Source organism: Hydractinia symbiolongicarpus, chromosome 8 (genome assembly GCF_029227915.1).
Source record: "Hydractinia symbiolongicarpus strain clone_291-10 chromosome 8, HSymV2.1, whole genome shotgun sequence".
Classification (NCBI taxonomy): Eukaryota; Metazoa; Cnidaria; class Hydrozoa; order Anthoathecata; family Hydractiniidae; genus Hydractinia; species Hydractinia symbiolongicarpus.
Window position 1 is genome coordinate 10,428,676 of NC_079882.1, and position 26,571 is coordinate 10,455,246.

Consider the following 26,571-nt stretch of genomic DNA (forward strand, 5'->3'; position numbering starts at 1 on the left):
TCTGTCTGCATGGATTAAAAGTTATATATGAAAAGTTTTTGTTTGTGTAAGAGTTGGCAATTCTCTTAACTGAATGTATTTAATGTGTTTATAACTTTTGTAGAATTATATGTTAAAATTGCAAGTATGTCTTCAAATCTTCCGATTCGTGCATCATCTCCAATTGATGGCAAAACATTTGTTGTAAAAACTCTTCCTTCAGACTTCAATACCTCTGAAGATTTCCTTTTACAAACTGGTGAATCAACAAGATCATTACTGACACCACTATACGCAAGCAATTATGAAAGGTAGATATACCTTATTAAAATCCCTTATTATATATAGATGATGAACTTATGTAAAAGAAACTTTATTGCAACGTCATATATTTTCTTTGAATTTAGTTTTGAAATGGAGGATTCTGAAAAAGAAAATAACTCAAAGAAAGATTTGTCAGTAGCTGATAGTAATAAAAAGAAATTGTACCATTTGGAAATGAAAGCTGATAAACACTCTTCAGAATCAAACAGAAGTTGGTCTTCACGAGAATCATCAGTTAAGAAGAAATCTTTATCTAGCAACCCGTCATCAAACAGTAGGAATAAATCAAAAAGATCAGACTCCAGTTCATCATCTTCTTCATCATCCTCGTCATCTTCCTCGTCCTCCGTATTATCATCATCAAGTTTTTCTAGTTCAACCAAATACTTAACAGATAACAGGTGATTTTCAATACATATTTTATATATGAAAATAAAAAATATAAAATTTGCCCTGATGAAGTCTCGTAAGGGCGCGGAATATCTTTTTAAACTGTTATTTATTATTCATATAATACACCCATACATAACCAAATTGGCTGCAATGTTTTATATTTTTTATATTATATATTGTATAATTTTTAATATTTTATAAATTGTTTTAATTAAAAATTGAAGGAGTACTCTAACAGTTAAAAATTTACTAAAATAAAGGAACTCAAAAAAATATATACCCCTCTCCCTTTGATATGTATTTTTATAGCGTAAAAAGCATGCATTATAAGTACAAATTAAGATAGTTATATATGTAACTGCTTTGAACATGTGCAACTTTTTATTGTATCTTATGAAAAAGTTCATCCTTGAGGATGTACAAGTACCATTAAAAAAATAAACTTTGGGGTCTGTTCCAATAGGAAAATCTTTTGGTTAACAAGAAAATGTTTAAGCGTGACAACTCCTGTTCATATGGAAAAGCAAATTTTCTGCTTACCCAGCCCTAACTGATGAATGCTCTCTGCGTCGCAAGGAAATGTAGTGTTCAGTCATAATTTCTAACTAATTCATTTTTGTACGGTGACTGAAGATCACATAAATAAATTTTATGTTGCAAAACAATTTAAAATGTTTTTTCTTGTTTTTGCTAGTCCTTCAAAGTATTTCACTGATTTGAAGCTTAATACTTGGGAGGAATGGTTAATGCATAAGGCTTTGTTAGACATACAAAAGTTAAACGTAAAAAAAGAAGAGAAAAAGAAGTCGCAGTTGGAGAGAATGAAAGAAGAAGAAGAAAAACAACGCAAGATAATCCTTGCCAAAGAAAATAGAGAGGAGTGGCTTAAGAATAAAATATATGAACTTCAGAAAAGGAAGAAGGAGGAAGATGCACAAATCGAGTTCGAGAAATTAAAGGTTATTTGTTATTCTTTTTTTTTAAGATAATAAAAATGATAAGGTTGTTCCTACAAAAAGAAATTGATAACTTCTAAGTTTATTTTAATGAACCGTTTTTATAGACCATTTTCAGCGCGACGCAATGTTTTGATTTTATGTGTAGAACAATGGCCATGCGCTCACGTTATTATTTAAAGCGTCTGCATAATTAGGTTTGTTTTCTTATTTCCTTGTTAGACAATACGTTGTATTTTTTATTACACTGAAAAAATAAAACTTACTCATATATTAGACTTCAGAAAAACCAAATTCAGTTTTCTTTCTTCATTTCTTAAAATTTGTTAATAAAGGAATATTCGATTTTCTTGTGGTCCTTCTATTCTTGTGTATCAGAATGTGCAGCACGCACATTAGGAACTGTTTAAACATTCAAAATTCGACTGTAATAGAAATTTAATCAAACATTTTAAGCTTTGCATACTTAATTGCATAACTTATACAAAAAATACTGCTAAGGATTAGGCTTTTGGACTGAAAATTTTATATAGTATGCATGTGTACCAGGATTAGCTTTTGATTGACAATTGTGATGTAAAAATTGGATGAAAATTGGATGGACACTTCGAAGTCACTATTATCACCAACAGGGGCAATGTATTGTTCATTATTCTTAGTTTGGACTATAAAAAAAGAAGAATAAATTAATAAATAAAGTTCTAAATTTCTTTCAATCTTTTGTAGTTAGTTCCTTATCCTTTTTCATTTAAACGTTTCCTTCCAACTTTTGTTTGTTAGGTTTTTTAGTTTTCTGATACCTTATGTTCTTGTTTTATTGTTGTTATTTATTGTTTTACTACTTTTTGATACGACCGTTTTCCATTATAACATCGCTAGTCATGTTAATGATTTGTTATACATATGCTCGACATGCTCTATCATTACCATAAAATCTCTGAAAACACCAAGTTGAATTTTTTTACATCACTGTTAGTTTACGTTTTTAGGTTTTGCACTTCTTGTCCAGATAATGTTATTGAACGCCTCAAGGGTTTTGTACACGTTTTTTATATTATAGAAACAGCAAGAGATGGATTTACTGGAGAAGAAATCAAGAGAACGATACGAAAAATGGCGTCAGGAAGTGAAAGAAAGAGATAAAGAAAAACGTGACCAAAACAAAATAGAAGAACAAACACGACAAAAACAAATATTGAATAAAAAGCTAGCATCAGAAGAAGCTTACAGGGAATGGCTTAAGAAATCCAAGAAAAAGAAACGCCCATCACGCAACACGTACGGTTATTCAGAGGGCTCGCTCTTCAGTTATTACGACATGGGATCGACGCCTCCGCCGTCATATATGAACCCTATACCCTGGGTTGCCAATGTTACAAACAGTGCTAAAGATAAAAAGAATTTAAGACAAAAAGAATTTTCTTCACCACCCATGTTGTGGAAAGAAATAGAAGAAAGAAAAGGAAAACATAACAGAAATTATTCAAAACAAAAACATGTTGTTTCCAAGCATTCTTGTATTAATGTTGCACCGTAGTGCCTCGATTAAACCTTCTATCTTTTCAACACCTTGGTATCTTCTTTATAGATTTCGTGACAAAAGCCTCTTTTTTCTCAAATGCCAATTTTTCTCCTAAACACTTGTTTTGTTTACCGTATTTTCAATCATAATTCCTTTAACCATATTTTAAAGAAACTTGAGACTTTGCATTTTACGGGTGAAATCGAGAAATCTAATATAAAATTTATAAAAAGGCTTAAGTTTATCCCCGCAAAATTTCTTGAAAGGAACTATTTGCGGAAGTTAATTCTCGTGAACTTTTTTAACACTATGCTTTTCTTTTTAGTAGCCAAGATTTCATGCAATAAACTTTAACTAACTCTTTGAGTCGATTCAAAGTGTATTCATTTGTGCGGTTGCCGCCATTATAAAAAAAAGGTTTGTAAAAAAGGCTATTCGCGAAAGTTATTTCCCTTGATTTCGCGTGTTTTTCTTAATTACAAAGGTTTCTGCCTTTAAAATAGTTATTTTGATTAGGCACTCGGTATTTTATCGGAGCCATACGGTGCTTTAAAAATTGTCTTTATTTTGTTCATGATGTTGTTTTGCGTGTTAAATGTTTTTTAATAATCTTTGTTGTTATTTTGCCACTTACAGAATCACTTCCCGTTTACCCAGGCAACGCGGACTTGTTAAAACTACATAAATTTATATCTACGGTTGTCTAAAATTTGTAAAACAAAAATTGAGAAAGGTAGGTGGGACAAAGTAACCATTGAAATCCAAGAAATAAAGAAACAAACTGACTGTACAGATGCTTTTTGCATGGTCACATAGCCAACACCATTTTTAAAGAAATCGCGAGCTTAAAGTCTTTTCGCGGGGTCCCGACCCTGTTTAATATTTACTACTCACTAGTTAATATCCCAGATTGAAGAGGACTAGGATCAATCCAATCACACTTCTTAGAGAGCCCGAAAGGCGAATTTAACATCGGAAAATACGCTTTAGAAGAAGATGAAACCGTATCGTAGATTGTGTATTTTATTTTAACCCTACAAATAAGGTAAAAAATAGGCGTTTCTATTCTGTAATGATGGGTTGGGAAAGAAAATCATAAAATGCCTGCACTGAACATAAAAATTCTCATGCTTAAGTAATAAAACTTGACCTAGTTGTAGAATGACTTAAAACTTGCAGAGCTGACTAGGAATCTTTCTATTTTTTGGAAAAATCTTTTTGGTTAGCGAGATGTTGTAAGTCTTAGAAGTTTAGCTAATTATGCGGAATTATGAAGTTAGATGTTGAAAAACAATTGCGGATTTAAATGATAATCAGGAGTTTAAGAAACACAAAACTCAAGATGCCAAACATTTAAGAAACATTTCAAGCTGAAATGGATTGTTTTTCAAAAAACATTAAACCCGCCGGTTTCTTAAAAAATCAAAAGTACTATTTAGTAATACTTATGCAAATGCGTTTAAAATATTCAACTGAATAAGTGAAAACATATTTACATCACCACAATACCTTGATAAATCCCTAAAACAGCACCTCATTTATTTTAAATACATGATGTCATACATACATTAATTAGCATAACTATCAACTTCTCGAAAATCTTAAGAATCAAGAATTAGAGAGGGCGTTTACTTAGGAGGGAAATAGAAAAATAAATAAACGCACTTTGTAGACACACTGTCATTTCATGCGTTATATCCTTGAAAACGAAATTAAAGAGAATGTAAAATTGATTTTATGATTTGTTTGAACGCATCGTAATGCATGTGGGCAATTGAGGATTATTGAAAACAAAATTGCAGTGAGAATTAAAAACGAAATTGAAGGAATTTTGAATTTTATGATATATTTCAAGAGTTTTGGGAGGGCGCATATTAAATAAGGGGTGGGGGCGGGGCCTTTATGTTGACAAGCGTGTTCAGTCAAATCTTAAACTGCTTCCTACTTCGATAGTTAATAAAAAAACATGGTCAGATATTGACGTGTCATAGCATGATATGCAATTTATTTTCAACAACATCGGTAATGATTAATGAGCGTCATTAGATTTTTTATTGTATTCTAATTATATACTTTTTGTCAAATAGTAATTACCATCGTCATTAAGGATGTCCACACTTTGATATGTTTTTTTTATTAAGACGAAGAAATTTCTTCAGTGTTGAAAGAAAAATTTGTAAACAACGAAGAAAAAAAGAAAGTGCTAACATGGAGGTACAATTTATGTTGATTATTTTTTTCAAATATCATGGATAGGGGATAAATTTTTGATGTAATTCGAAATCTCTTTCTTCTTGAAAACATTTTTTTTGATGAAATAAGATTGTTTTAGATGGAGAAATGGTTCCTGCTCTTTATGTTTATCTCGACATCACATTCCGACGACAGACGCCCATTACGCTTTGCCGCATTGGTACCGGAATATTCAGTAGACAAGGGCTGTATCAACGCTTCCATTCATATGGCTTTTGAAGACGTTAAAAAGGCTACAAATCTGCTAAAAGTAAAGGGTAAAAACATTCAGTTTAAAGTAGTACCAGTCATACGAGCTGTAGAAGAAACGACCATTTCAGTGATCGACACACTGTTTAATTTGTATGTAAAAAACAAAATACCAGTGGTGGGGACAATTGGACCACCATTTAAAAAACAAAACGAACTAGGAATGCATTTTACGCATGGATATTTTGAGCTGCAAGGATCATACAGTGAAGCACATGAACCAGTTGAAGATTACTTTGCTTTCTTCTTCAAAAACACCCCTTCTATCATAACAAGATTTGACGCCGCTCGTAGGCTGATAGACAATTACAACTGGACAAGGGTCGGAATATTATATGATCTTTCGGATAAAACATATCGTAAGAATGTGGATAGCTTAAGAAAGGCAATGGACACCTCAACTGATAATAATAATTCTTTAAATATATTATTATATAATAGTATCTGGAGCGAACCACCCAGGTACTCTGTGTCCAACGAAATGAGACAACTACAAGAACTGGGGGCAAGGATAATATTAGCACTAGTGTCCGTCCCAGGTGCAAGGAAGATATTTTGTGAGGCTTACCTTCGACAAATGTACTCACCAAAAGTCACGTGGATACTATTTGAAACTCTTCCATCTGATTGGGCGTCGTCAAAATATGATTCGATTATTGATGAATTTACCAACAAAAAAACGCGCGAGATTAGCTGTAACGAAGAAGAGTTGCTGATAGCTTCATATGGGTATATTTCTATTACAAAACAAAAGGTTCGGAGGGATAAAGAGCAAACTATCGGTAATATGACCGGTAACGATTTCGTGAAACGTTTACACGACCATTTGGACGTTGGTGTTAAATGTCCAGACAACACTGCATACGCATACGACATGGTATGGACAATGACATTACTTTTTGACGACGCGCTTGCAAGTGGGGGGATAGCAAATAACGACATAGATTTTGAAAATGACAATGCCCTTAAAAGAGCCCGACGTATCTATATACTTTTGCGGGACCTCCCAAGGATAAAGTTTCAAGGAATTACTGGCCCTGTTTCTTACCAGAGAGTATTTAATGATAAGTCTGATAGGATTGGTCAGCTCTCTCTTTTTTCAAACAAAGAAACTTCGGTAATTATTGGTATGGATGATTTTACTAAAAAAAAACTAACAATGATTCCAGAGGCTACTAGCATCTTATTCAAAAATGGAAATGTTCCGAAAGATAAAGCCATTTATCTCAAAAAATTTGCGCATTTTGCCAAACCGTTACTCGTGACCATGTGGATCATTGCTTGTATTGGTATATTGATAGCCATTTCATTTCTGATCATTACACTGGTATTTTCTCAAGATAAAAAAATGTCCATGCAATCTCCTGCAATCAACTGTGTGATTATATTTGGCAGTGTACTATGTTATTCATCTGTTATCATCTATGGACTTGACACTCGCTTCACGTCGAAAGAAAACACACATTACATCTGTTGGTCCTTCTTGTTTACATTATCAACTGGTTTTACATTGACGTTTGGATCGTTGTTTGCCAAAGTATGGCATATTTACAAGTTATATATGACACCAGAAGTTAAACTACAACGTTCAATGAAGGTGAGACCTTTTTATGTACTATTTTATTCAACTTATAAAAAACATATAATGCTTGAGCTTAACATAAGAGAAGAAATCTAATTCTTAATTAGTTAGTTTAATTATTTAATTGCAACTTTGTTTAGAGCTCCTCCGATTGGTCACTTTTTGCGATCATTGGATTGTTTATCTTCATTGATTCGATAGCCTTGATCAACTGGGTTGAATTCTCCCCATTTGATTATGACATTCGTAACATCACCCAAGAGGAAGATTTATTTGCAGATACAATAGAGATAGAGCAGATCGTTGGTTGTACCTGTAAATACGAAACTCAATTTACCATTGGAATGTATTGCTACAAAGGCGTCATATTGATTTTTGGAATATTTCTTGCATGGCAATCAAGAAATGCAAAAATAAAAATGCAAAACGAATCAAAACAAATCGCAATGGCGATTTACAATGTTGTTGCTGTTTCAGTTATTGGTGTAATCTGTGTGTCAGTGTTGGCAAACACCACTCGTCATCATGCAACATATGCTATTGTGGCTGTCTGCATCTGTATATGTACCACTACAACACTCCTGTTGGTCTTTATACCAAAGGTGAGCAAAACATCCGAGGCAACTTTGTTGCATTTCACATAAGAAATTGTACTGTGTGGTCCCATGTGTTATTTTCCATACAGTGAAAAATGCTGCACTTTTTTTGACTTTGTGAGATGTTACCATATGCAGGCCAATGTTCTATTTTATTTTAAAAAGGAAAGGCAATTTTGCAGCTTTTAACAAAAACGTTAAAGACATTTACCTTAACAGATTAAGTGGTACTAATTTTGTTTGTTTTCTGCGTTAGGTTCGGATGATATTAAATGCCACAGAAATAAACTCTGGAGGTAGCGACCAAAGCAGTGCGAATGAGCCAGAGGATAACTATCCAATGGGCTACGTGAATAGGAGCATGGAGAAAGACAGCGATAACATGAAATCAGCATTTTCGACGTGTACTATGACATCAGATGTGTCGTCTGATCAACCATGCGGGTCACTTGATAGTTCATCTTTTGCAGGAGGAAGCAATACATCAAACAATGCATTTCTATCAAATTCAGTATTTAATTCGCCTCCGTCTTATAACGAAGAACCTAAACGGTACGTCGACAGTAATGGATGCTTAGCTTCGGGAGTTTATGTGGGAACAATTGATGAAGAACCTGAAGGTTCCAATCCAGTTAACGACTCCACTGCTTGAGAAGAGAACTTATAAGAAGAAGTTGTAAATACTAAGACTGCAAATACTTGGTTACAGCGCTGCAAGGATCCCTACTTTAACAAATGTCCTCAATTATTACGAATTTATAGCACCCTTTATGATGAAACGCCCCGAGGCGTGTAATTATAGCATTTGACATCAAGAGATCAATTTTATTTTATAGCGAAATTTAACGAAAACAAATGTCATTAGAATATATATTCATATACTTCAGTTCGTTTATGTTTTTTTTTGTATAAGAGTAGGAGATGCGCGAGGGTGCAGCGTTGCGGTTTGGGGGTTTGAGTTTGACTAAAAATCCATGCGAATATTAATTGTTGTGCAATAGAATAAAGTAATTTGGCGCAAGTTCAAATCCTTCTACAACTAACAAGGACAAAATAATAACACTGAGGGTTTAAGACAAAATATAGATTTAGAGTCTCAAACCTCCCACTCCAATTTAATTTCAAAACGTTGATAACGGATTAGTATTAAACAAAAAATATACGCTTCGCAAATACGTATTGAAAAACGAGAGATTTAACCTTTAGATTGTGTTTTTACCCACTTCGGGCACTTCTCCTCCACCATTTTGAAATGGTTTTTCGTTTTCCTGATTTTTTTGACGTCATTACATTGGGGGTTGGGGAAATCCGCCCCCTCAATAATTTTTTATAGGGTTGTTCAAATTAAATCAAACTTGGCACACTTATAGTACGTCTTAAAAAGAACAAAATGGCAGCAATAAATTTTTGCTTGCATCAGCACATTTTCTGTGACGTCATCAGCTTGAAATTTGTTAAAAATTCCACTATCTGCTTAAAATTTAATTACTTTTGTTCCAGAGCGAATTTTTGCATTCTGTCTGAAGTTTCTGAAAGCTAAATAAAAGTTATTTAACATATTTTCCGGTTTTTACGTGGATCGCATCAAAAATTGCCTGAAAATCCGGGTTTTTTTTCGATTTTCGGGTAAACTCCGACAAAATCGGGGAATCGGATTAATTAAGTGTCCAAATTATGCAAAATGATTCTTCTTAATAAATCAAAGTTGTGATGCAAGTTTTAAGTTTTGAGGATAATCCTAACAGAGACCATAGAGATTTTTAAGGGTAGTTTCGAGTAATGGCCAATATCAAGGCCTCTGAAAGGTTTTGGACCTAAACATTTGGCATGCAGGTGTCTAATAGATAAATATTGAAACTCAGAAGTTTCACAGCCATATAACATAGCAATAAGAAGTTAATAAAAAAAACCATCAGGGGGGGGGGACCGAATAGGGTTTAAGAGCGCGCTAGCTATATGAAAGCGTTGAAGAATAGGGGTTTTACAGTCGCTATAGCCCCCTGTTTACGTTTCCAGAGACTTAATTTTAGATGAAACAACAGTTCAACGCTGAATCCAAACTTTTAATGAATTCGTTCGTTAATACCTTGGGCATTAATTTTGCAAGAACTTATAAAGTAAAATTTAATTTTCTAGAAGTTGGCAAGTCCTAATACATTGCGAGAATTAAATTTTGCGAATTTCGCGCTTCTTAATTTATACCGTTTTTTGAGGTAGTTTATGTTGGAGACATTAAAAAAAGACTGCTGAAGTTCAAATTCACATATACATATGTCGTTCTAGGTAAATCAAAAAAATATGAATTTCACGGTAATTAATTTTTGTGAAATAGGCGAAAACTAATTTAATTTCGAGGGAATTAAATAATTCCCTTAAGGTAGTGTTTCCCAGGAAGGTGACTCTATCTTGGAAAAAATCGCTTCTATCACACGGAAGTGACCGCTGATAAATAAACCACGAATAGGGACATCTACTGCTGCCTTCTTTGGTAGATTGGGAATGGTATTTCCTGACGTAGAGGTTTTTTAGGTACCAGCAAGTTTTCTTACGGCGCAGAGTGACAGCTAGATACTAAAAAAAGTCTACCTTCTTAAGATCAAAACAATTCAATCCACAAACTCGTCCCCAGGGTTTGTGTCCCGTGAGCCGTTATTACAGAGTGACCAACTTTTCGCCACTATCGACTTCTGCAACAAGACAAAATGCCCTGGGAACGAGGTTGATCAATCCGCTCTTCACACAGCTAACAAGAGCAACGAGAGACAATACAAACATTTATTCTCATCACATGCGAAGACATAGTTACAAAACTGTGACACTACTACGTTAAAATTAAAAAAATTGTATTCAATATATTCACAGTCATATCCTCGTCAAAAACAAGAATTTGTCGTTTACATTGTTCAAATAGAAATAAATGAAAAAATTTCAGTTTATAATTACATAATTATCAAGCCTAAAAAAAGAGTACAGTATACCTTATCACAAACCACAGGTATACGAAGGGGCCTTCGTATTTTTATGGTTTTCAGGGTATGAATTTTTGAGTAAGGAGAAGTCATTTAATTTCCAAAGGCACACTCGACTTCGAGTTTGTGAAAATTCGAAAAAAATTTTTTTACTCATATTTATTTTTTTCACACACATTTTTGATTTTACCGCAACAACGCGGAAATGCACACGCGAAAATTATTACAAACAAGATAAATCTTATTTTTTTACAAAAAACACCCAAGCAAGAGTTAACTAAGCTTCAGTTTCGTTGATTAGTCTTTTCCTTCGTTTTTTATGCTTTTTAGCTTTTCTTTTCATCTTCAGTGCTATATCGTTTTCACTATAGCCGCATCTTTTCAATAACTTTGTATATCTCGATCTAAGGTCTGCTAGCAAAATCAACTCAGTGTTGTTTCTTGCATCAGCTTTCTTTACATTTTCAATAAAGGCATCCTTGAAGTTCTGAACTAGGACATGCATTCGTTCATAAATATCAACAGAAGTTTCAGGTCGTGCTAAAATATAATAAATAAATAAAATTAATCAAATATGGCGATACATGCAGGCGTACAATATAAAAAAATATTTAAAAGAAAGAAACCTCTGCATGACACAATATTTTGGGATAAGCCTTAAACAAGAAAGAAATAAAAAATAACTAAGTAGAGTTATTTTGCGCATCAGTGATACACAACCTAGATTCGATCAGCGGTCCTTACAAAGTGGGAAGGGGCAGTACTGGAAACTACAGACAAACTAGACTACTTGCTGCATGAAACACTTCGTATGTCTACATTACGGTTGTGTTCTTCAACGAAGTAGTTTTAACGCGATCAAAGATCTGCACAACCACACGCTTTACCGACGGCATGTTTATGATAATGAAAAAATTTGTCAAAATACGCCAATTTCAGTCCGCGATAAATTTAAACCATTTTAAATTTCAAATCATAACCATCCGCAAAATCTGTGCTTAATCTATTCCTTAATAATCGAATATAATTTTAATCAAGAGTTTTTTTTTTAAAATTTAACCCAAACCAAAGTACATCATTTCAGCCAATCGGCAAATTGAATACTCCCTTTTATCTCTAAAATATAAATAGCCATATTCTGCCGAAATTTTAGCCCGCAAAGATTTCCAATACGAAAGATTTCTTTCGCGAAAGTTTCTACGGCGAAGCTTGTTTTACGAAAGTTACGTTTAAAGGTTTCGTTAATTACACACGAAATGAAACTAACCTTCAGGGTGGACCTTTCTCTTTCTAATCTTCCGTATGATTGAAACGATTATACCCAAGACAGTCAGACCAATCATCATCTTGCATGCCATTATAATACGAGATTTGAAAAAACTTTTCGACAACAATTCAACGTCTGTTTTTGGAGTAGGCGGCTGTGAAAAGAAACGGTAGTATGACTACATTAAATATTAGAAACCCTCCTATGATAATTCCCTTCAATGTAAGTTTAGAAAAAGAAAGAAAAAGCAACAACTGAGGAATATACATACCACAATACGGCCAACAATTTCATCCACCAACATTTGAATTTGTGGCTTCGCAGCTGTTAAATAACTTTCAAAGTCACCAGAAATAACTTCTAGCCCTCCAGATAAAACCAGGCCATAGCCAGAATTAGAATCAATAATCTTATGGATTTTTAGACTCATGTTAGTTATTCTATCTATATAACTACCAGCAGTCACTGCATCAATGAGTCCAACCTTAACTCTTTTATCAGCTACTGCAGAAAGAACTTGAAGTGTATTCTTGTACGCATCATTCACTATAGCATTTCTCATCACAGCTAAGTTATATTCCCTGGACAGAAAGATGGCGGCGGTCTAATGCGAAAGAAAATTATTCCACGTGTGATACAGACGTCATTCTAATCAGCTCTCTAATTAACAGAAACTTCAAAAAGGGCACTAATTAACGGACAAAAAATATCGCACCAGCAAAACCACGGTCGAATTATATGGAATACTCTCTAATAAGCGGATAGCAATTAGCGGAGAGTGATTTTCGCTATCAGAAATCCCTTAAATTAGAAATCGGGAAAGAACTTTTTTTCTAACTTTTTACACTTATCTTTGTGTGACTTTGTTGCATTGTATTTTTTTCAACCCCCTTTAGTTTTTATTGGTGACCATAAATATATTTTATAGGTATTTCCAGATTTGTCGATTTGAGCATTTTTCTATGCACCTACACAAATCTGAAAAAAAATGAATCTCTAAACCAAATTGTAGAAAGTTCTTTAAAATAAATGAAAACTGAAACGTGTGCGCTACTTCGAGATTTTTAAGCCCTCTAGATTCATTTACGCAAAAATATACACGCACACAAAAGTGGAAAACACAACAAGCGTATTGCTGACAGTTTCAGATTGAATCCCGATTACTAAACCTAAGTCAAAAACACAATATGGTACTAATTATTAAAAGATTGTGTTCTCACCTTTTCTCCATACAATTTGATGTCTTCCTGTTGATTATTAACCACCATACTAGACGTGGCAACTGACAGGAAAATGTTGACAATAATTAAACCCGTTAACACCCAAACTAGCACCATGGCTTTCGACAGATTCGTAGAAGGAACAATGTCACCATATCTACAAAAGAAAATCAAATGTTACCTTGAAAGCAGACAACTCCTTTTAAACATTTGGAATACGTTGGTATTATATAAGCAGTGTAATTAACCTACCCTACGGTTGTCATGGTTATTACAGCCATCCAAACACCTCCAAGAAAACCAAAAATAGGATTATGTAATTGGATATCACTTTCTGTCGAACCTTGCTCCTAACGTATATAATCAAAATATATTTATTCACAGAAGCTCATTGTTACTTATCCAGAATAATAGATTACAGGCTACAGATCCTGCGTTAATCCGCGTTAAGCGTTCCTTCTACTTTTAATTCACCAAATGAAAGTCCATAATAAAATGTTTTCCACAATGTTATTAGACATATTTCACGAAAGAAATAAATTATTATAGTGTGAATTTTATTTGTAATGGAAACGTCCTCGTGCTAAATACTCAATAAGTTAAAAAACTCTGATGTCAGAAAAAGCGCGAGAAATTAACGCCATTTTAACGCCAGATGGTAACCAAGCTTTAGGAATTATAACCAATCAGGCCGAAATAAAGATACTGAAAATCTACACCCATTCAAATAAACACACAGGCACAGTACTTTAAAAAGTAGGAAAAATATTCCTCTGTAGTCTTTGATTGGACGTAAAGCCCTCGTTTGCTTATTTCTAAATTAGGAGACATTCTGTCCCTCTTTTAATCAAGGCAAGTAGCTCACTCCACACTAAGAAAAAAATGTAGGCATTTTATAAGCGCCCAGGGCGTTGACTTACAGTATATGTCAACCTCGTTTACTAAAAATGTGTTGTATTTAGAAGCCGCGAAAATTGGTTAAAGCAACATAGTTTTTAACAAAAACTCTGTAAAGAAAGCGAAATTGTGACATTTAAAAACTACTTACGGTAAACCAATAAATTATTCCAACAACACAGGAGAAGAGAACACCAATTACAACAATGGGCCAAGAAGATAAAATCTTCATCAAAAGTGCTTTGAATTCAACGACTTTCACTTCTTCATAGTAAACAACCATAGCACTCCCTTGTGATAACGCCACTCCCAAATATGGATAATTCCCCATGAAATTTGGCACATCAAATTTCCCATAAATAGGAAAACTCATGTGGGTAACTTCCGAGATGGCGACACGAACAGCAATCTCGTTCAACTTCGACGGGTCGTGACCAGTGTAGGATCTGTTAAAATGGATAGTCGGATAGCGATACGTTCTACATTCTGTGCAGACTTTTTTGATTATGCCGGATATAACAGTTGGAAATATGCCAGATATAACATCAGTGATGGTATGAACTCCCATATAAGGTTGTAGTTGAAAATAATTAGTAAAAATGTCTTTCGGACATTTGCAAGTTCCTAAAAAAGTGTTTGTAAAAACTACTAGGAAGGACAACACATTTATGCAATAACTTTGCCACACAACTTTTCTTCGAAAAAGAATAAAGCGGTGAAAAAATTATATATACTACTCACGGGCGTATACTGTTTTCGAAGGACCGCTGCCAACATCTGAATACCCAAAAATGTTGATCACGTAAAGAGAATATGCTTTCAGGCCTTTAAGAGTATAGTCAAAAGTGAATTTATCCACTGAAACGGTATAAATCTTTTCGGAACCTTCCACGACATCAACATCAGCCGTTTGCAGCAGTTCATATGTTATTCTGTAACCTAACATGTTGCTATTTTCTTTTTCTTCTGGTATTGCTTTCCATGTCAGCATAACCGTGTCAGTCGTGTAACGGTCGTAAACTGTGACTTCAGGTGGAATGACACCAGGTGCTAAAATTAAAGACATAAAATGTTTGAAAGAAACTTAAATTAACACTATTATGAGCTATCGAGACGGATAATATGCATAAATTTTGAAAATGTACCTGATGCAGGTGTCTTAAAAATGACCAAATCGCTCGGCCCACATCCTGCAATAGTGTAGCCACAGATTTCAACCCAATACAATGTGAATGGTCTTAAGTTACGTAATGTCCTTAGCAACATTGATGCCGCGTTCGTGTCAACTACAGGGATATCGCTGTAGTAAGGTCTATAAGTGATTCTGTAACCAAGCAGGACTCCGGGAATTTGCGTCTGTGGAATGTCATCCCAGCTAAGGTAGACAGTATTGGCATCAAGAACTTGATGCATAAAATTAGGCGGTTTGATCCAGGGCTCTGAAAAAAAATATGAAGGTAAATCATAAAATACGAGTTTCACATGTTTTTTTTTAAAATGTATAATTTAAAATTTACTCCTAATAAACCATCTCCCTTTGCCTAAACAACTGAAAAAAAAACTAAATCAACTTTTCTAGTTTATATTTTTACAAACAAATGTTTACACCAACATACCAGCTTCCTTTGTTTTTAATTGCAACTCCTCTGTAGCAATACCCCTACCAGCGATTGTGGCTGCAGCTAAACGCAGTCCATAAGTTGTTGCAGGTCGAAGGTCGCGTAGTACAACGCTAAGGTTAGCTGATCCCATAATTTGCCAAGCAGGTGGGTGTTCAGAAACAACACGGTAATGAATATAATATGCAGTAATGTTACCATTTAAATTTTTCTCTGGTATCTTTGTCCATGATACATGGATTGTGAATGGTGTGTTTGAAACTGCAGAAAACGATGGCGGATCAAATGGAACTAAAACATGAATGAATTATTGATAATTCCCAGTTTAAAGAGAAAATGGTAAAGAGATCTATATGGACAACCCCCCATACCATAATCACTTGTAACGCTGATCGGTTTGACAGGCATCGAGTTGATCATTCCAACATAATCTATCGCATGTTGAATTTTTATCAGCTCCAATGATGGAATAGGAAAAAGATGCAACGAGAAGTTTGCGTTCACACTTCCTTTCCTAAAGTAAACACACGTAAATTATCTAGTCAAGTGTCAATGTTGATCAAATAAGAATATTTGTCCATGCACAAACAGAAACACTTACCAAAATGCGTTAACAAGAACCTGATAAGTCACAACATCTGGTTTGCTAACTTCATGAATCTAGAAAAAAAGGTAAAGTTAAGACTGAAAACAAACTAAAGAGCAGGTGTGAAATCACTTTCGAAAACAACAACGTCATAATACGTCAACAAAAAGCTACACGTACGGCATCTGTAAGACGTCGCGATAAATTCATATGACGTTGTGAGTGGCTATACACCAGACGATATTGCCAAACCTCTTCTAATAGTTTGACCACAAATGTAACTGTGGACTCTATGAAAAATATCTGATTATTAGCATGAAGGTTATGATTTGCTAACGGGGGTAACAATTTTAAAATCAACATTTTTTCTAAAAACTTGTATCATTTATACAAACGATGTTTTTAAGCGACTGTATCTTACTCGCACAAGTGATATTTTCATTGCATTTTATCATTTCAATCCGATTGCCAGGACATGGCGCGCCATTGTAAAGAGGAGCAGGATTGGTGCAGTACCGCCTTTTTAACATTACACCGCCCAAGCCACAAGGTTGAGTGCATTCTTCGAATTCGTACCAGTTACTCCACTTACCGTTAACTTAAAAAAATGCAATAAACTTAACAACAAAACGCACGAACAAACGAACGAACGAACGAACGAACGAACGAACGAACGAACGAACGAACGAACGAACGAACGAACGAACGAACGAACGAACGAACGAACGAACGAACGAACGAACGAACGAACGAACGAACGAACGAACGAACGAACGAACGAACGAACGAACGAACGAACGAACGAACGAACGAACGAACGAACGAACGAACGAACGAACGAACGAACGAACGAACGAACGAATTACACAATTAGGTAAAGAAACGCACTTGGACATGGATAAGGATTGCAACCATTAATATAATCCACACTGATGCCACCTGCACATTCTTTCCCGCCATAACGTGGCGAAGGTGAGTCACATGACCTTGTGCGAATTCGTTTGCCATGTCCGCATGATTTGTCACATTCACTAAAATTTCCCCACGTACCCCACATGCCATCAACTAAAAGCACGAGTGAATCAATTGAATGTAAGAAAAAAGGATTGGAAGTGTTATTAACAAGCACTACGACAAGAAAAAGGAACAGTACAATGATAACTTGAACTCCCTTCGAATTTCCAGTAACCAAATCCCTAAAACTTTCACTAAAAATAGGGGCATTTTCAAAATAAAAACAGGCGGAAAGAATTTAATGATATTTGAGGAGTTTGGATCCAGAGTTGAACTATCTCATTACGGTTCTTTGTCGAAATAACCCCCTGAAAAACAAACTGCTAAGAAAAAATATAAACAAACTTTTCTTTCAGTAAATTTCAAAGTGCATGATGCATCAACAAGGTCAGATGTTTAATTTTTGTTTGATTAAAAAAAAAAACTCTAGCTGTTTTTGCTCTATCGAAGATTGAAGTCTCGGGAGTTTACTACTGAATAACCATTAGAAGGCTTCTTCTAAGAAGCAGCAAACAAAACTAACAGTATGTATACTAAAAAAAATCAAATACTTTGACAGATCTGCACATTGCAATCTGTTTCTTGCATCGTGTTATTGCATTTTCCAGACTCAAGCAAACAGGTCCGATGCCGCTTTTTCACACCACCTCCACATGTCACAGAACACGTGCCCCACAACGCCCATGGCAACGTGTTGATAGAATCTGAAACATTCAAATATAGTAATAATTAGCATTTGCAATATTTATTTATAAACTATTAAAAGCAAAAAAATCACCCTCCAACATTGAGGAATTCATGAATTCATTCATTCATTTATTCATTCATTCATTCATTCAACTATTATTTCATCAACACAAAGATAATTAAAAGACAAGACAAAACAATATGTAATGTGTTCAAGATAGAAGCCGAAATTCTACTTTGTGATAAGGAAACACAAAATACAGAATGTGTACGGCGGACGAAAATGTGATGACCGGAATATATGGATTTGTCCAAGCTCTAATAACTAGTTTCTTAAATATTACCCGTATATAAACATCACATACCACTATCCAGGCAAGAACAAAGCCTTCTCTTATGTGGACTCAGTTGGTCCAACGCAGAACACTGTATCTTGTCAGGTACATTCGCGTAGCCCTCACATCGATTACTCTGCAGGTCATAAACAGGATCGATATCTTTTGAGTAGTTCATCGATGGAGCGCTGATGTCACAAGTAATGTTAGTTTCTGATGTGTAATCGAGCACTTCCATTGCAGTCTTGTAAATGTTTATGGAGTTCTTGGTCAAAATTCGGTCAACACATCGCAAAGAGGTATTTACAAAGGAACACGTTTCATCACAATCAACATTCGGCTGGGCTAGATAAAATCCTGCAAAAAAAAATATACATCATAGTTCATTGGTACCACACAGGATGTCATCTAGAGTTCTACATAGCCATTGAGGACACATGAAACACCCAAACCGTTATTTTTGTTACTTGTTACTTTTGTTATAAATATTTTTTATAAGTAAAAAGATAAACTTTTGACAGCAAAAGATGAAAAGGGAAAATTAAAAAGTTTTTTGCAATAAAATTTAATTTAAAATTTAATTGCTTACAAAGTTAACTGTTTTTGGCTAAAAAGTACAAACATTTATGAATGTGGAGACAAGACTAAAATGGTAACTCTCTAAACATGCCGAACTCTCCAACAGTGTATTTTTTTGCGTAAAGTGAAAGGTAAAAAAGTAAAACAAAAGAAACACGCAAGTTAACTTTTCAATATAAAATTCAAACAAGACCTTAAACGGCAAAACAGGAGACACCGTTTCAGTACTGGAACAAATAACAAACAAATATTTGATTGGTGTGATTTTTATGCGATAAGCTTTAAATGCCGTACTTTTTAGGCACGAGTGTCGCAACTCGAAAAAGATGTTCGACAATTTTTTACGTCTTCCCAGTTTATTATTTTATGACAAAAATAGCGCTACACAATAGGACAATTATCTGTCATTCAGAAAAATATACTTTTATTTCACGGTTTGGGAAATATAGAAAGTGTTCTCAACATGGGTAATAGGTGCTTCATGTATCCGTAGAAGGCTATTTTCTAATTAAAATTTCTTTTGAAATTCCTAATTCATTAGATAAAAAAGCTATTATTTTAGCAAAGTCCAGTTAGTTTTAAAAATTCTAACATCTTCTTGATTAATCCACCTCATTATTTTTCCTGACTTATACTTTAAAATGACAACAAAGGGACAATTATAGACGTAACTGCTTACCCTATTTTAAGAAAGATCTACATTAAAAACCGATACTTTAGAAGGCACAAAATGTTTGACTATTTTTTAATCAAAGTTAACTTTGATCCCCTTTCCCGGTCGATTTTTTTTGTTTTCCTGGGAAACTTGAGTTGGTATTTACACCTTGGGAGGAGTGATATAACAATATATAATAATAATAAATAAAGACACATAATAACTCACTCTGGACAACTTCTTTTAATGCATAAATACAACTCACCAGGACAAGTGAAGTCATTGCAAGGTCTTAAGTCCACATCTGGTCCTGGACAGTCAGCGCCACCATATTTAGGGAAAGGTTCCATACACCATCTATGTCTTTTTTCAGTTCCGTTTCCACAGCTTTGATCACACACACCCCATTCAGACCATAACGTCCAATTACCATCGACTAAAATAAATTTTATCTCATATTTCTACCTTAACAATTTAAATAACTACATATATATATATGGTGCAAAATAATGATATAAAGAATAGACACTGACCATAAATTCCTGTCTCGACATAAACACACGGACTTAACACTCCGTCTCCAACAGCAGTGTAACCCCGCACACAAACACTGTAATTGACATTTAGACCTAAGTCTGTTATATTAACTGACTCTACATCGTTGCTTGGTAATACTTCGGTGACATTGTAACAGTTCTCGGATTTTCCACTTCTATTGAAACATTGCTCTAGAAGATCCACTTCTTGATATAATATCTTATAACCTTTCAGTTTCCCCTCATGAAACGATACATCAATTTTGTTGAATTGTATATTTATACCACTGCTGCTTATATTGTTCGCATGCAAACCAGTAGGTGCCTTACTTGGAACTAAAATTTAAATATATATATATATATATATTATACTAATTATTTTTCGAAGTCTTCTTTCTAAGTCACAATGCTCTATACATTGCAGTAGAGCAAAAATATATTCACTTTCGCCGAAAAAGATCACCTCTACTACTGAATATTGCATAATGTATTTATGCCCGGTGCTGTGTTCTACTACTGTTGTTTAACTACTGTTCTATGAATTGTATAATATGTAATACTGTACCCAGAAGATATAAAGAAAATATTTGTTTGTACTTAAAGTTTCATGCTGCTGCAAGGGCAACAATAAGGATGATGACATGAAACTTAAATACAAACAATTATTCTGTTGTTTTCTTTATATCTAAATATAAAACATATTATAAGTCTCCTGGGTACAGTACCGGGCATATATACATTTTACCATTTTCAGTATTGAAGGTGATCTCTTAGTCGAAAGTGAAAACTTGGACCGAACGGGATTTGAATGAAATATAGATATACTAGTCGTTAGCCCGTGGAAAAATCCACGGGTTCGCCCGTCCCAGCTAAGCTACCATTTTGCGTGACAGACAGACGGACGGAGGGACGGACAGGCGTATACGGGCATTATAATATAGATATATATAATAATAATTATTATTATGATTGTTAAGTTTAAAGAAAATAAAGCTATAACCTATATACAGAATACATACCATTTTCTGGTGTCCTGAATACATATTTTTGACTTTTAGGTCCTTCTCCAATCTTTGTTAATCCTGAAATCTCTATTTCGTAGTTTGTGTAGTTATCAAGCTTTTCAATGATCAAGGAGTGAGTGGAACCATCAACAGTAATAAACCTGCTCGTCGATGCAGCAAACGTTTCCCACGCATGATTCATGCGCGTATAAGATATGTTATAAGTTATTATTTCTCCTCGCTGCTGCATGGGAGCAATATTCGTCCATTCAATGGAAAGCTTGTTCTTCTCGTCAATTACAGTTTGAGTGCAGTTTGTAACTGATCCTGAAGGTGCTAGAAGTGAAACAAAATGCTTTCAAAATAAATTTTAGGAAAATATGTTTTGGTAATTTTATAATGATTAAAGTTAACCCTATTCCTACCGGGACTTTTTGTCTCTGATTGAGCCGGGAAGGTGCACTCCCCCTCTCCTTGTAATTTCAATTGTAAGTCCTACTTATGTTCTCTTAAATTTAAGAAAAAAATGTTCAAAATCCATAAAGGCGGTCATTGCCTCGGCCCTCATATATGCGCAGTCAAAAAGAGACTTTAATTTCACAAGAAACCGAAAGTACTTACGATAGAGCAAAGCACTGTTTTTCGCCTTAATATATGTGGTAAGTATATGTGATTATAACACAAAGAAAGGAAAAATATTAGCCATTCCGAATAAGCACCTTTCCGGCAGGAATACGGCTAAATAAGACACCAAAAGTTGAAGAAAAGTGGACTTACTCATTTCTAGTGTAGAAGCATTAACAGCTGTCAGGACACTGCATCCAGGATTATTGCAAGCTTGAACAAAGAAACTGTACACTGTCGCTGGAAATAATTCATCCTGCGTGAATTCAAACGTGTCTGTAATTTTGTAGTGGCTGATATTTCGCACTTTTAATTTATGATCTGTTTTATTTGCAAGGGTCCCGTTACCATACAGAAGAAAGTAATGAATGAAGCCATGCTTGTGCGCCGTTGGAACGTGTTGCCACGTCACCGTGACACTACTGCTCGATTTGGGCGTGGCAGTAAAATTTGCAGGGGGCAATGATGGTGCTAAAAAAAAAAAAAATTTAAAATACTTGAATTGGTTGTTTAATAAATATTTAGAGAGCGACTCTTAATAATAGAATAGTATCGCGTACAAGGAGCAAAAAATATAATTAAACAAAGAAGATAAAGAAGATATAGCCTAAATTACCTTCTTCATCAGTCAACACATCTACTGGAAACGAAGATGGACCAGCTCCAATTTTGGTAAAGGCACTAACGGCAAATTTATATTCAGTATAGGGAAGCAAGCCATTCACAACGTAATAAGTGATTGTTTCATTAAAACGCCAGGCTATGTGTTTGTCTGCGCGTGAAAGCTTGTCGGTTATGTTATAACCAGTAATAATTCCATTGACGTGATCTGGATGTGGCAATTGTATTGTCAGCAATACAGCAGTTGAATTAAGTACTGTTGCAGTAACATTACTGGGAGGTCCATCTGGTGCTAAAAATGGAACATTTAACTAGGTGAATGTTAAATACTACATACTTTTGCATGCGAATCATATATTTATGTTCATTATTCACTCATTCATACAAAAATAAAAGTAAAATCTTACTATCCTCGGCTGTCATTGCCCAAATAGACGAAGAGTAAGGACCTTTCCCAACTTGATTTGAAATATAAATAACTGCTGAATAGTTCCAGTATTTCTTCAAGTGCTTATATTCAAATGAATTTGATAGGGTAATTAAGATACTGCTGGATGGTAGGTCTACTTCATCCAATGTTTTGTTTTGCGTCGCATGAATATAAAACGAAGTTTCGAGAAATACCACATAGAAATTTTGTAAATATCCCTTTACGCATACGTCGAATAAATTTTCCCATTTCAAGACTAGGGAAGTGGAACTGGTGTTTTCAAAGCTTGTGAAATTGGGAAAGCAGGTTGGAAGACTTGGCAAAGTTCGAATTGATATTGTTTTTTCATGTTTGGAACTGCAGTTCACTTGAGTGCATGCAGAAACTCGAAATTTGTAATATACAAATGAATCTAAATTTTTAATCGTGTAGTTAACTAAGGCAGCCGAAGAGGGTTGTGGTGATGTGATAAGGGAGCAATTTATTGAAACGTTTTTCATCATTTCCCAATAAGTTAGATTACTTAGCGAATGGTTTAGCAGAGGTGTGAATCGTTCCTTAACTTCATCAGCCCAATTTTCTGCATCAAATCGAACCACATAATGTGTGATAACTCCATCTTCCTTTCTAGTGTTTTTGATACCACCAATCTCAAGAATTACTGACGTCGCAGTGATATTGACGACGTTCAACACATCTGGAGCCATTTTTGGCACTAAAACGTTTAAGAAAATTTATATTATTTTACCTATATACCCGCCCGGTTACCCGTCCGTCCGTCACGCAACATGGTAACCGCAGTAGCGAAACACATAAAATGCAGTAACTAAAGGACGGTCAAACCCGATTTATCTACAGGCCACTGACTAGTTGAAAAATATTTTGTATAAATGATTATTTGATTGCAAGCGCAATTATTACCTTCCTCTCCTGTTGCAAAACATCTCTCTACATCAGGACCGTTTCCAATCTGGTTAAAAATATTCATCTTAACTTTATAAAACTCAAACGCTTCCAGTTCAATTTGGACACTAGTTTCATTAGAAGCAATTGAATGATTTGCTGCTGTGAACAAAGCCTGAGGATAAATTGGCAAAATACTGATCAGATAGCCTGTAAAATTCCACGAGTTAATTTTTTCGATATCGTATATAGGTATCCATGTAATGTTGATCAATTTTGCAGTTATCAAAGATATGTCTTTTATTGTTGGTGCAATTTCTGGGTCTAAAAATAGATAAAACAGTGTTTTAAGACTAAAAACTTTCGTGAGCAGTAATTTTTATTAATATTGAGGAAAGTTTTTTGACGCAAAAAAAAAATTAGGCAAGCAACCTTCGGTGACAAAAAAAATAAATTAGGAACATTCAATAAAACAACATCAACAAAATCGAGGCATTCGATTTATTTAACAAACTTTTATGGTAATCAAGTCAAAAAACTTGTTCACAATATTCATGACTAACATTTCATAATTTTTATTGGCTTTGCAAAATTTTCCGATCTCAAGATAAAACAGCATCAAGTAAGGAAACACACTCAGCGTAATAAAAATGCCAGCTTCTTCCGTCCATATAATCAGAAGCTGAAAGGGGTTTAAAGCAAAGAAAAAAAAGCCTTTCACAAATAATAAAGTTGAAAACACACTTACACCATTCACCACTTCTAAAAAAGAAGACATCTGAGGCTTTTCCAAAACCAATAGGGTTGTATGTCTGAATGACAACACTGTAATTGGTAAACGGTTTTAAACCAGTTATGAAAAAGGAGAACGATCCATTAATATCAGGAGATTCTATATGAAAGTAACGGTCATTTGTTAAGATAACAGACTGGTTAAAAACAGTTGAATTTTGATACGTTGTATAGTCTGTAAAATCATCTGTTACTTCCTTCCAAAACACATAAAACAAAAGTGAAGGGCCGGTCCAATGGGATATGGCAAATTCCCAATCAACTTTGATTGAACTTTCATTCCAAGGAACGCCAGTTATATTGTATGGTGCAACTTTATTTTCTAAAATAAGAATATAACAATAAAAAAAACTAAGAATATACAATGAATGCAAGATGTTATCGAATTAATTAATGAAAATTTTAAACATACTATCGGGTGATGATAAAAAAGTGGAAACACTTCGTTTCCCATATCCCCAATGTGTTAACGGCCACAAGGTTACTTCGTAACGACGGTATGTGGAAACATTTAAATAAAGTTCGTATTCTCCAGTGAAATATGTTAGCACTTCTTCGGTTTCATTCTCAGACAGATATTTTAGTTTTTTGAGCTTTATACGATATCCAAGATGGTTGCTTTCTTGTTGAGGAAGTCGATTTTTAATTTTAATGAAAGTATTGTTCGCCGAAGGAGAGAGCACTTCGAAATCCACTTTAGTTGCGACTGCAAAAAAAAAGATTTCTCATACAAGCCCATTTAAATGATTGAAATCTATACCAGGCATAATATTTCAGAGAAACATGTCAAAATAAGACTTGACGTCATCCATTTATCCACAAGCTTAATGTATTTGCCAAAAATTTGACATTTCCTGAAATTCACGAACAAATATTTCTGTCATAATTTGGTCCAATTACATGGGTCATTATTCTGTTTGCAAATGCACAGTGGCAGTTGTTCTGAATGCTTTGTAACTATGATCAAATAATACTGAATTTTTTTTTTTGTTTGTTTGTTTTAAATAAGCTATTATCTATTACTCAAGTATAGTTAAAACATCCTATATACGGCTAAAACATTCTATCTATGACAAATGAGTGCTTAAGTACAGCTCATACATCCTATGTACGGCTAAAGCATTCTATCTATGACAAACGAGTGCTTAAGTACAGCTCATACATCCTATGTACGTCTAAAACATTCTATGTATGACAAATGAGATTTTAAAGTAGCATGTAGAAATTTAAAATGTAAATGTAGAATGTAGATTACTTTTTTGCAGCAAAGAATTGGCCAAAAAAATTATTTTTAAATTTATTTCTATACAAAAGCTTTGTATGCAGGGAGCAAAAACATATACCAAACATATTCCTATATTGTATTTCACCGACGTTAGTCTAGCTAAGCTACTGTTTATGCCTCTTTTAAAAATGCGAAAAATATAATCATAAAATATGACATATTTTTATATTTATAAAATCTAAAAACAATCATAAAATATAATCATTAAAATATAATCATAAAATAACGTAAAAGTACCTCCGACAACTGGCATCCAAGTATTTGTGTGAATTTTGAAAGAATAAAAAAAAGTCACTTCTCTTAATGCTTCTTCAGAAAAATAAGCTTCGTTTTCCAATCCAAAATATGAAAAAAACAAACTTGGGGTTGTTTTTCCTGAAGATCTATTAACAAAAAAGAACTACAAGATGCAATATATACAAAACACATTTCAAAAATACGTGTGCACCATTTACAATTCCCATTTCATGGAACAAGCAAAAAAAGTGATTTTTTTTTACAATTTATTTCACTTACTGGAATTCTTGAATTTCAGCTCCAACAAAATGATCAGTTAACTTTGAAAATGTATCGTTCAACTAGAACAAACAGGACATAAAAGATTACCTCTTGTGACATTCATTCGTAATGTCATTGAAAATAACATCAAAATTTTGTTTTTAACAGTAACAAGGATAAAAAAAGATTACGAATC

At 34.1% G+C, this 26,571-nt stretch overlaps 3 protein-coding genes across 5 annotated transcripts in view; 2 read left to right on the forward strand and 1 right to left on the reverse strand.

The window, feature by feature from the left end:
• The first annotated feature begins 78 nt into the window (after positions 1-78).
• On the forward strand, positions 79-3,783 carry LOC130654756 (coiled-coil domain-containing protein 34-like). The gene is made up of 4 exons (XM_057457371.1): positions 79-290; positions 387-704; positions 1,391-1,655; positions 2,713-3,783. The coding sequence occupies exons 1-4, from the start codon at positions 127-129 to the stop codon at positions 3,187-3,189; spliced, it is 1,224 nt and encodes a 407-aa protein (XP_057313354.1). The 5' UTR covers positions 79-126; the 3' UTR covers positions 3,190-3,783.
• Positions 3,784-5,227: 1,444 nt separating this feature from the next.
• Positions 5,228-8,740, forward strand: LOC130655224 (gamma-aminobutyric acid type B receptor subunit 2-like). Its single transcript, XM_057457957.1, has 4 exons — positions 5,228-5,388; positions 5,507-7,273; positions 7,399-7,860; positions 8,111-8,740. The coding sequence occupies exons 1-4, from the start codon at positions 5,299-5,301 to the stop codon at positions 8,504-8,506; spliced, it is 2,715 nt and encodes a 904-aa protein (XP_057313940.1). The 5' UTR covers positions 5,228-5,298; the 3' UTR covers positions 8,507-8,740.
• A 1,537-nt stretch (positions 8,741-10,277) lies between these two features.
• The window catches only part of LOC130655710 (uncharacterized), a 74,682-nt gene continuing 58,388 nt past the window's right edge, over positions 10,278-26,571 (reverse strand). For all 3 annotated transcript variants that reach the window (XM_057458491.1, XM_057458490.1, XM_057458492.1), the window contains exons 29-55: positions 26,394-26,455; positions 26,115-26,260; positions 25,005-25,298; positions 24,549-24,914; positions 23,819-24,124; positions 22,875-23,612; positions 22,463-22,759; positions 22,000-22,317; positions 21,238-21,558; positions 20,216-20,554; positions 19,948-20,118; positions 18,479-18,805; positions 17,978-18,130; positions 17,301-17,477; positions 16,834-17,010; positions 16,593-16,702; positions 16,428-16,486; positions 16,198-16,340; positions 15,824-16,117; positions 15,353-15,646; positions 14,949-15,257; positions 14,359-14,831; positions 13,563-13,660; positions 13,311-13,467; positions 12,362-12,694; positions 12,091-12,244; positions 10,278-11,363 (exon numbers count right to left, since the gene is read on the reverse strand). In XM_057458491.1, the coding sequence (XP_057314474.1) occupies positions 11,101-11,363; positions 12,091-12,244; positions 12,362-12,694; positions 13,311-13,467; positions 13,563-13,660; positions 14,359-14,831; positions 14,949-15,257; positions 15,353-15,646; positions 15,824-16,117; positions 16,198-16,340; positions 16,428-16,486; positions 16,593-16,702; positions 16,834-17,010; positions 17,301-17,477; positions 17,978-18,130; positions 18,479-18,805; positions 19,948-20,118; positions 20,216-20,554; positions 21,238-21,558; positions 22,000-22,317; positions 22,463-22,759; positions 22,875-23,612; positions 23,819-24,124; positions 24,549-24,914; positions 25,005-25,298; positions 26,115-26,260; positions 26,394-26,455 (6,879 nt within the window). In that variant the 3' untranslated portion in view covers positions 10,278-11,100. The remainder of the gene's footprint in view (positions 11,364-12,090; positions 12,245-12,361; positions 12,695-13,310; positions 13,468-13,562; positions 13,661-14,358; positions 14,832-14,948; positions 15,258-15,352; positions 15,647-15,823; positions 16,118-16,197; positions 16,341-16,427; positions 16,487-16,592; positions 16,703-16,833; positions 17,011-17,300; positions 17,478-17,977; positions 18,131-18,478; positions 18,806-19,947; positions 20,119-20,215; positions 20,555-21,237; positions 21,559-21,999; positions 22,318-22,462; positions 22,760-22,874; positions 23,613-23,818; positions 24,125-24,548; positions 24,915-25,004; positions 25,299-26,114; positions 26,261-26,393; positions 26,456-26,571) is intronic.

What these genes read in the sequence shown, in the direction of transcription:
- LOC130655224 (XM_057457957.1), top strand. Translation starts at nt 5,299, where the DNA reads ATGTTTTTTTTATTAAGACGAAGAAATTTCTTCAGTGTTGAAAGAAAA. An exon ending in AAGAAAGTGCTAACATGGAG is followed by an intron (nt 5,389 to 5,506) that starts GTACAATTTATG and finishes AGATTGTTTTAG; the next exon opens with ATGGAGAAATGGTTCCTGCT. An exon ending in AACTACAACGTTCAATGAAG is followed by an intron (nt 7,274 to 7,398) that starts GTGAGACCTTTT and finishes AACTTTGTTTAG; the next exon opens with AGCTCCTCCGATTGGTCACT.
- LOC130654756 (XM_057457371.1), top strand. Translation starts at nt 127, where the DNA reads ATGTCTTCAAATCTTCCGATTCGTGCATCATCTCCAATTGATGGCAAA. An exon ending in TACGCAAGCAATTATGAAAG is followed by an intron (nt 291 to 386) that starts GTAGATATACCT and finishes CTTTGAATTTAG; the next exon opens with TTTTGAAATGGAGGATTCTG. An exon ending in AAATACTTAACAGATAACAG is followed by an intron (nt 705 to 1,390) that starts GTGATTTTCAAT and finishes TGTTTTTGCTAG; the next exon opens with TCCTTCAAAGTATTTCACTG.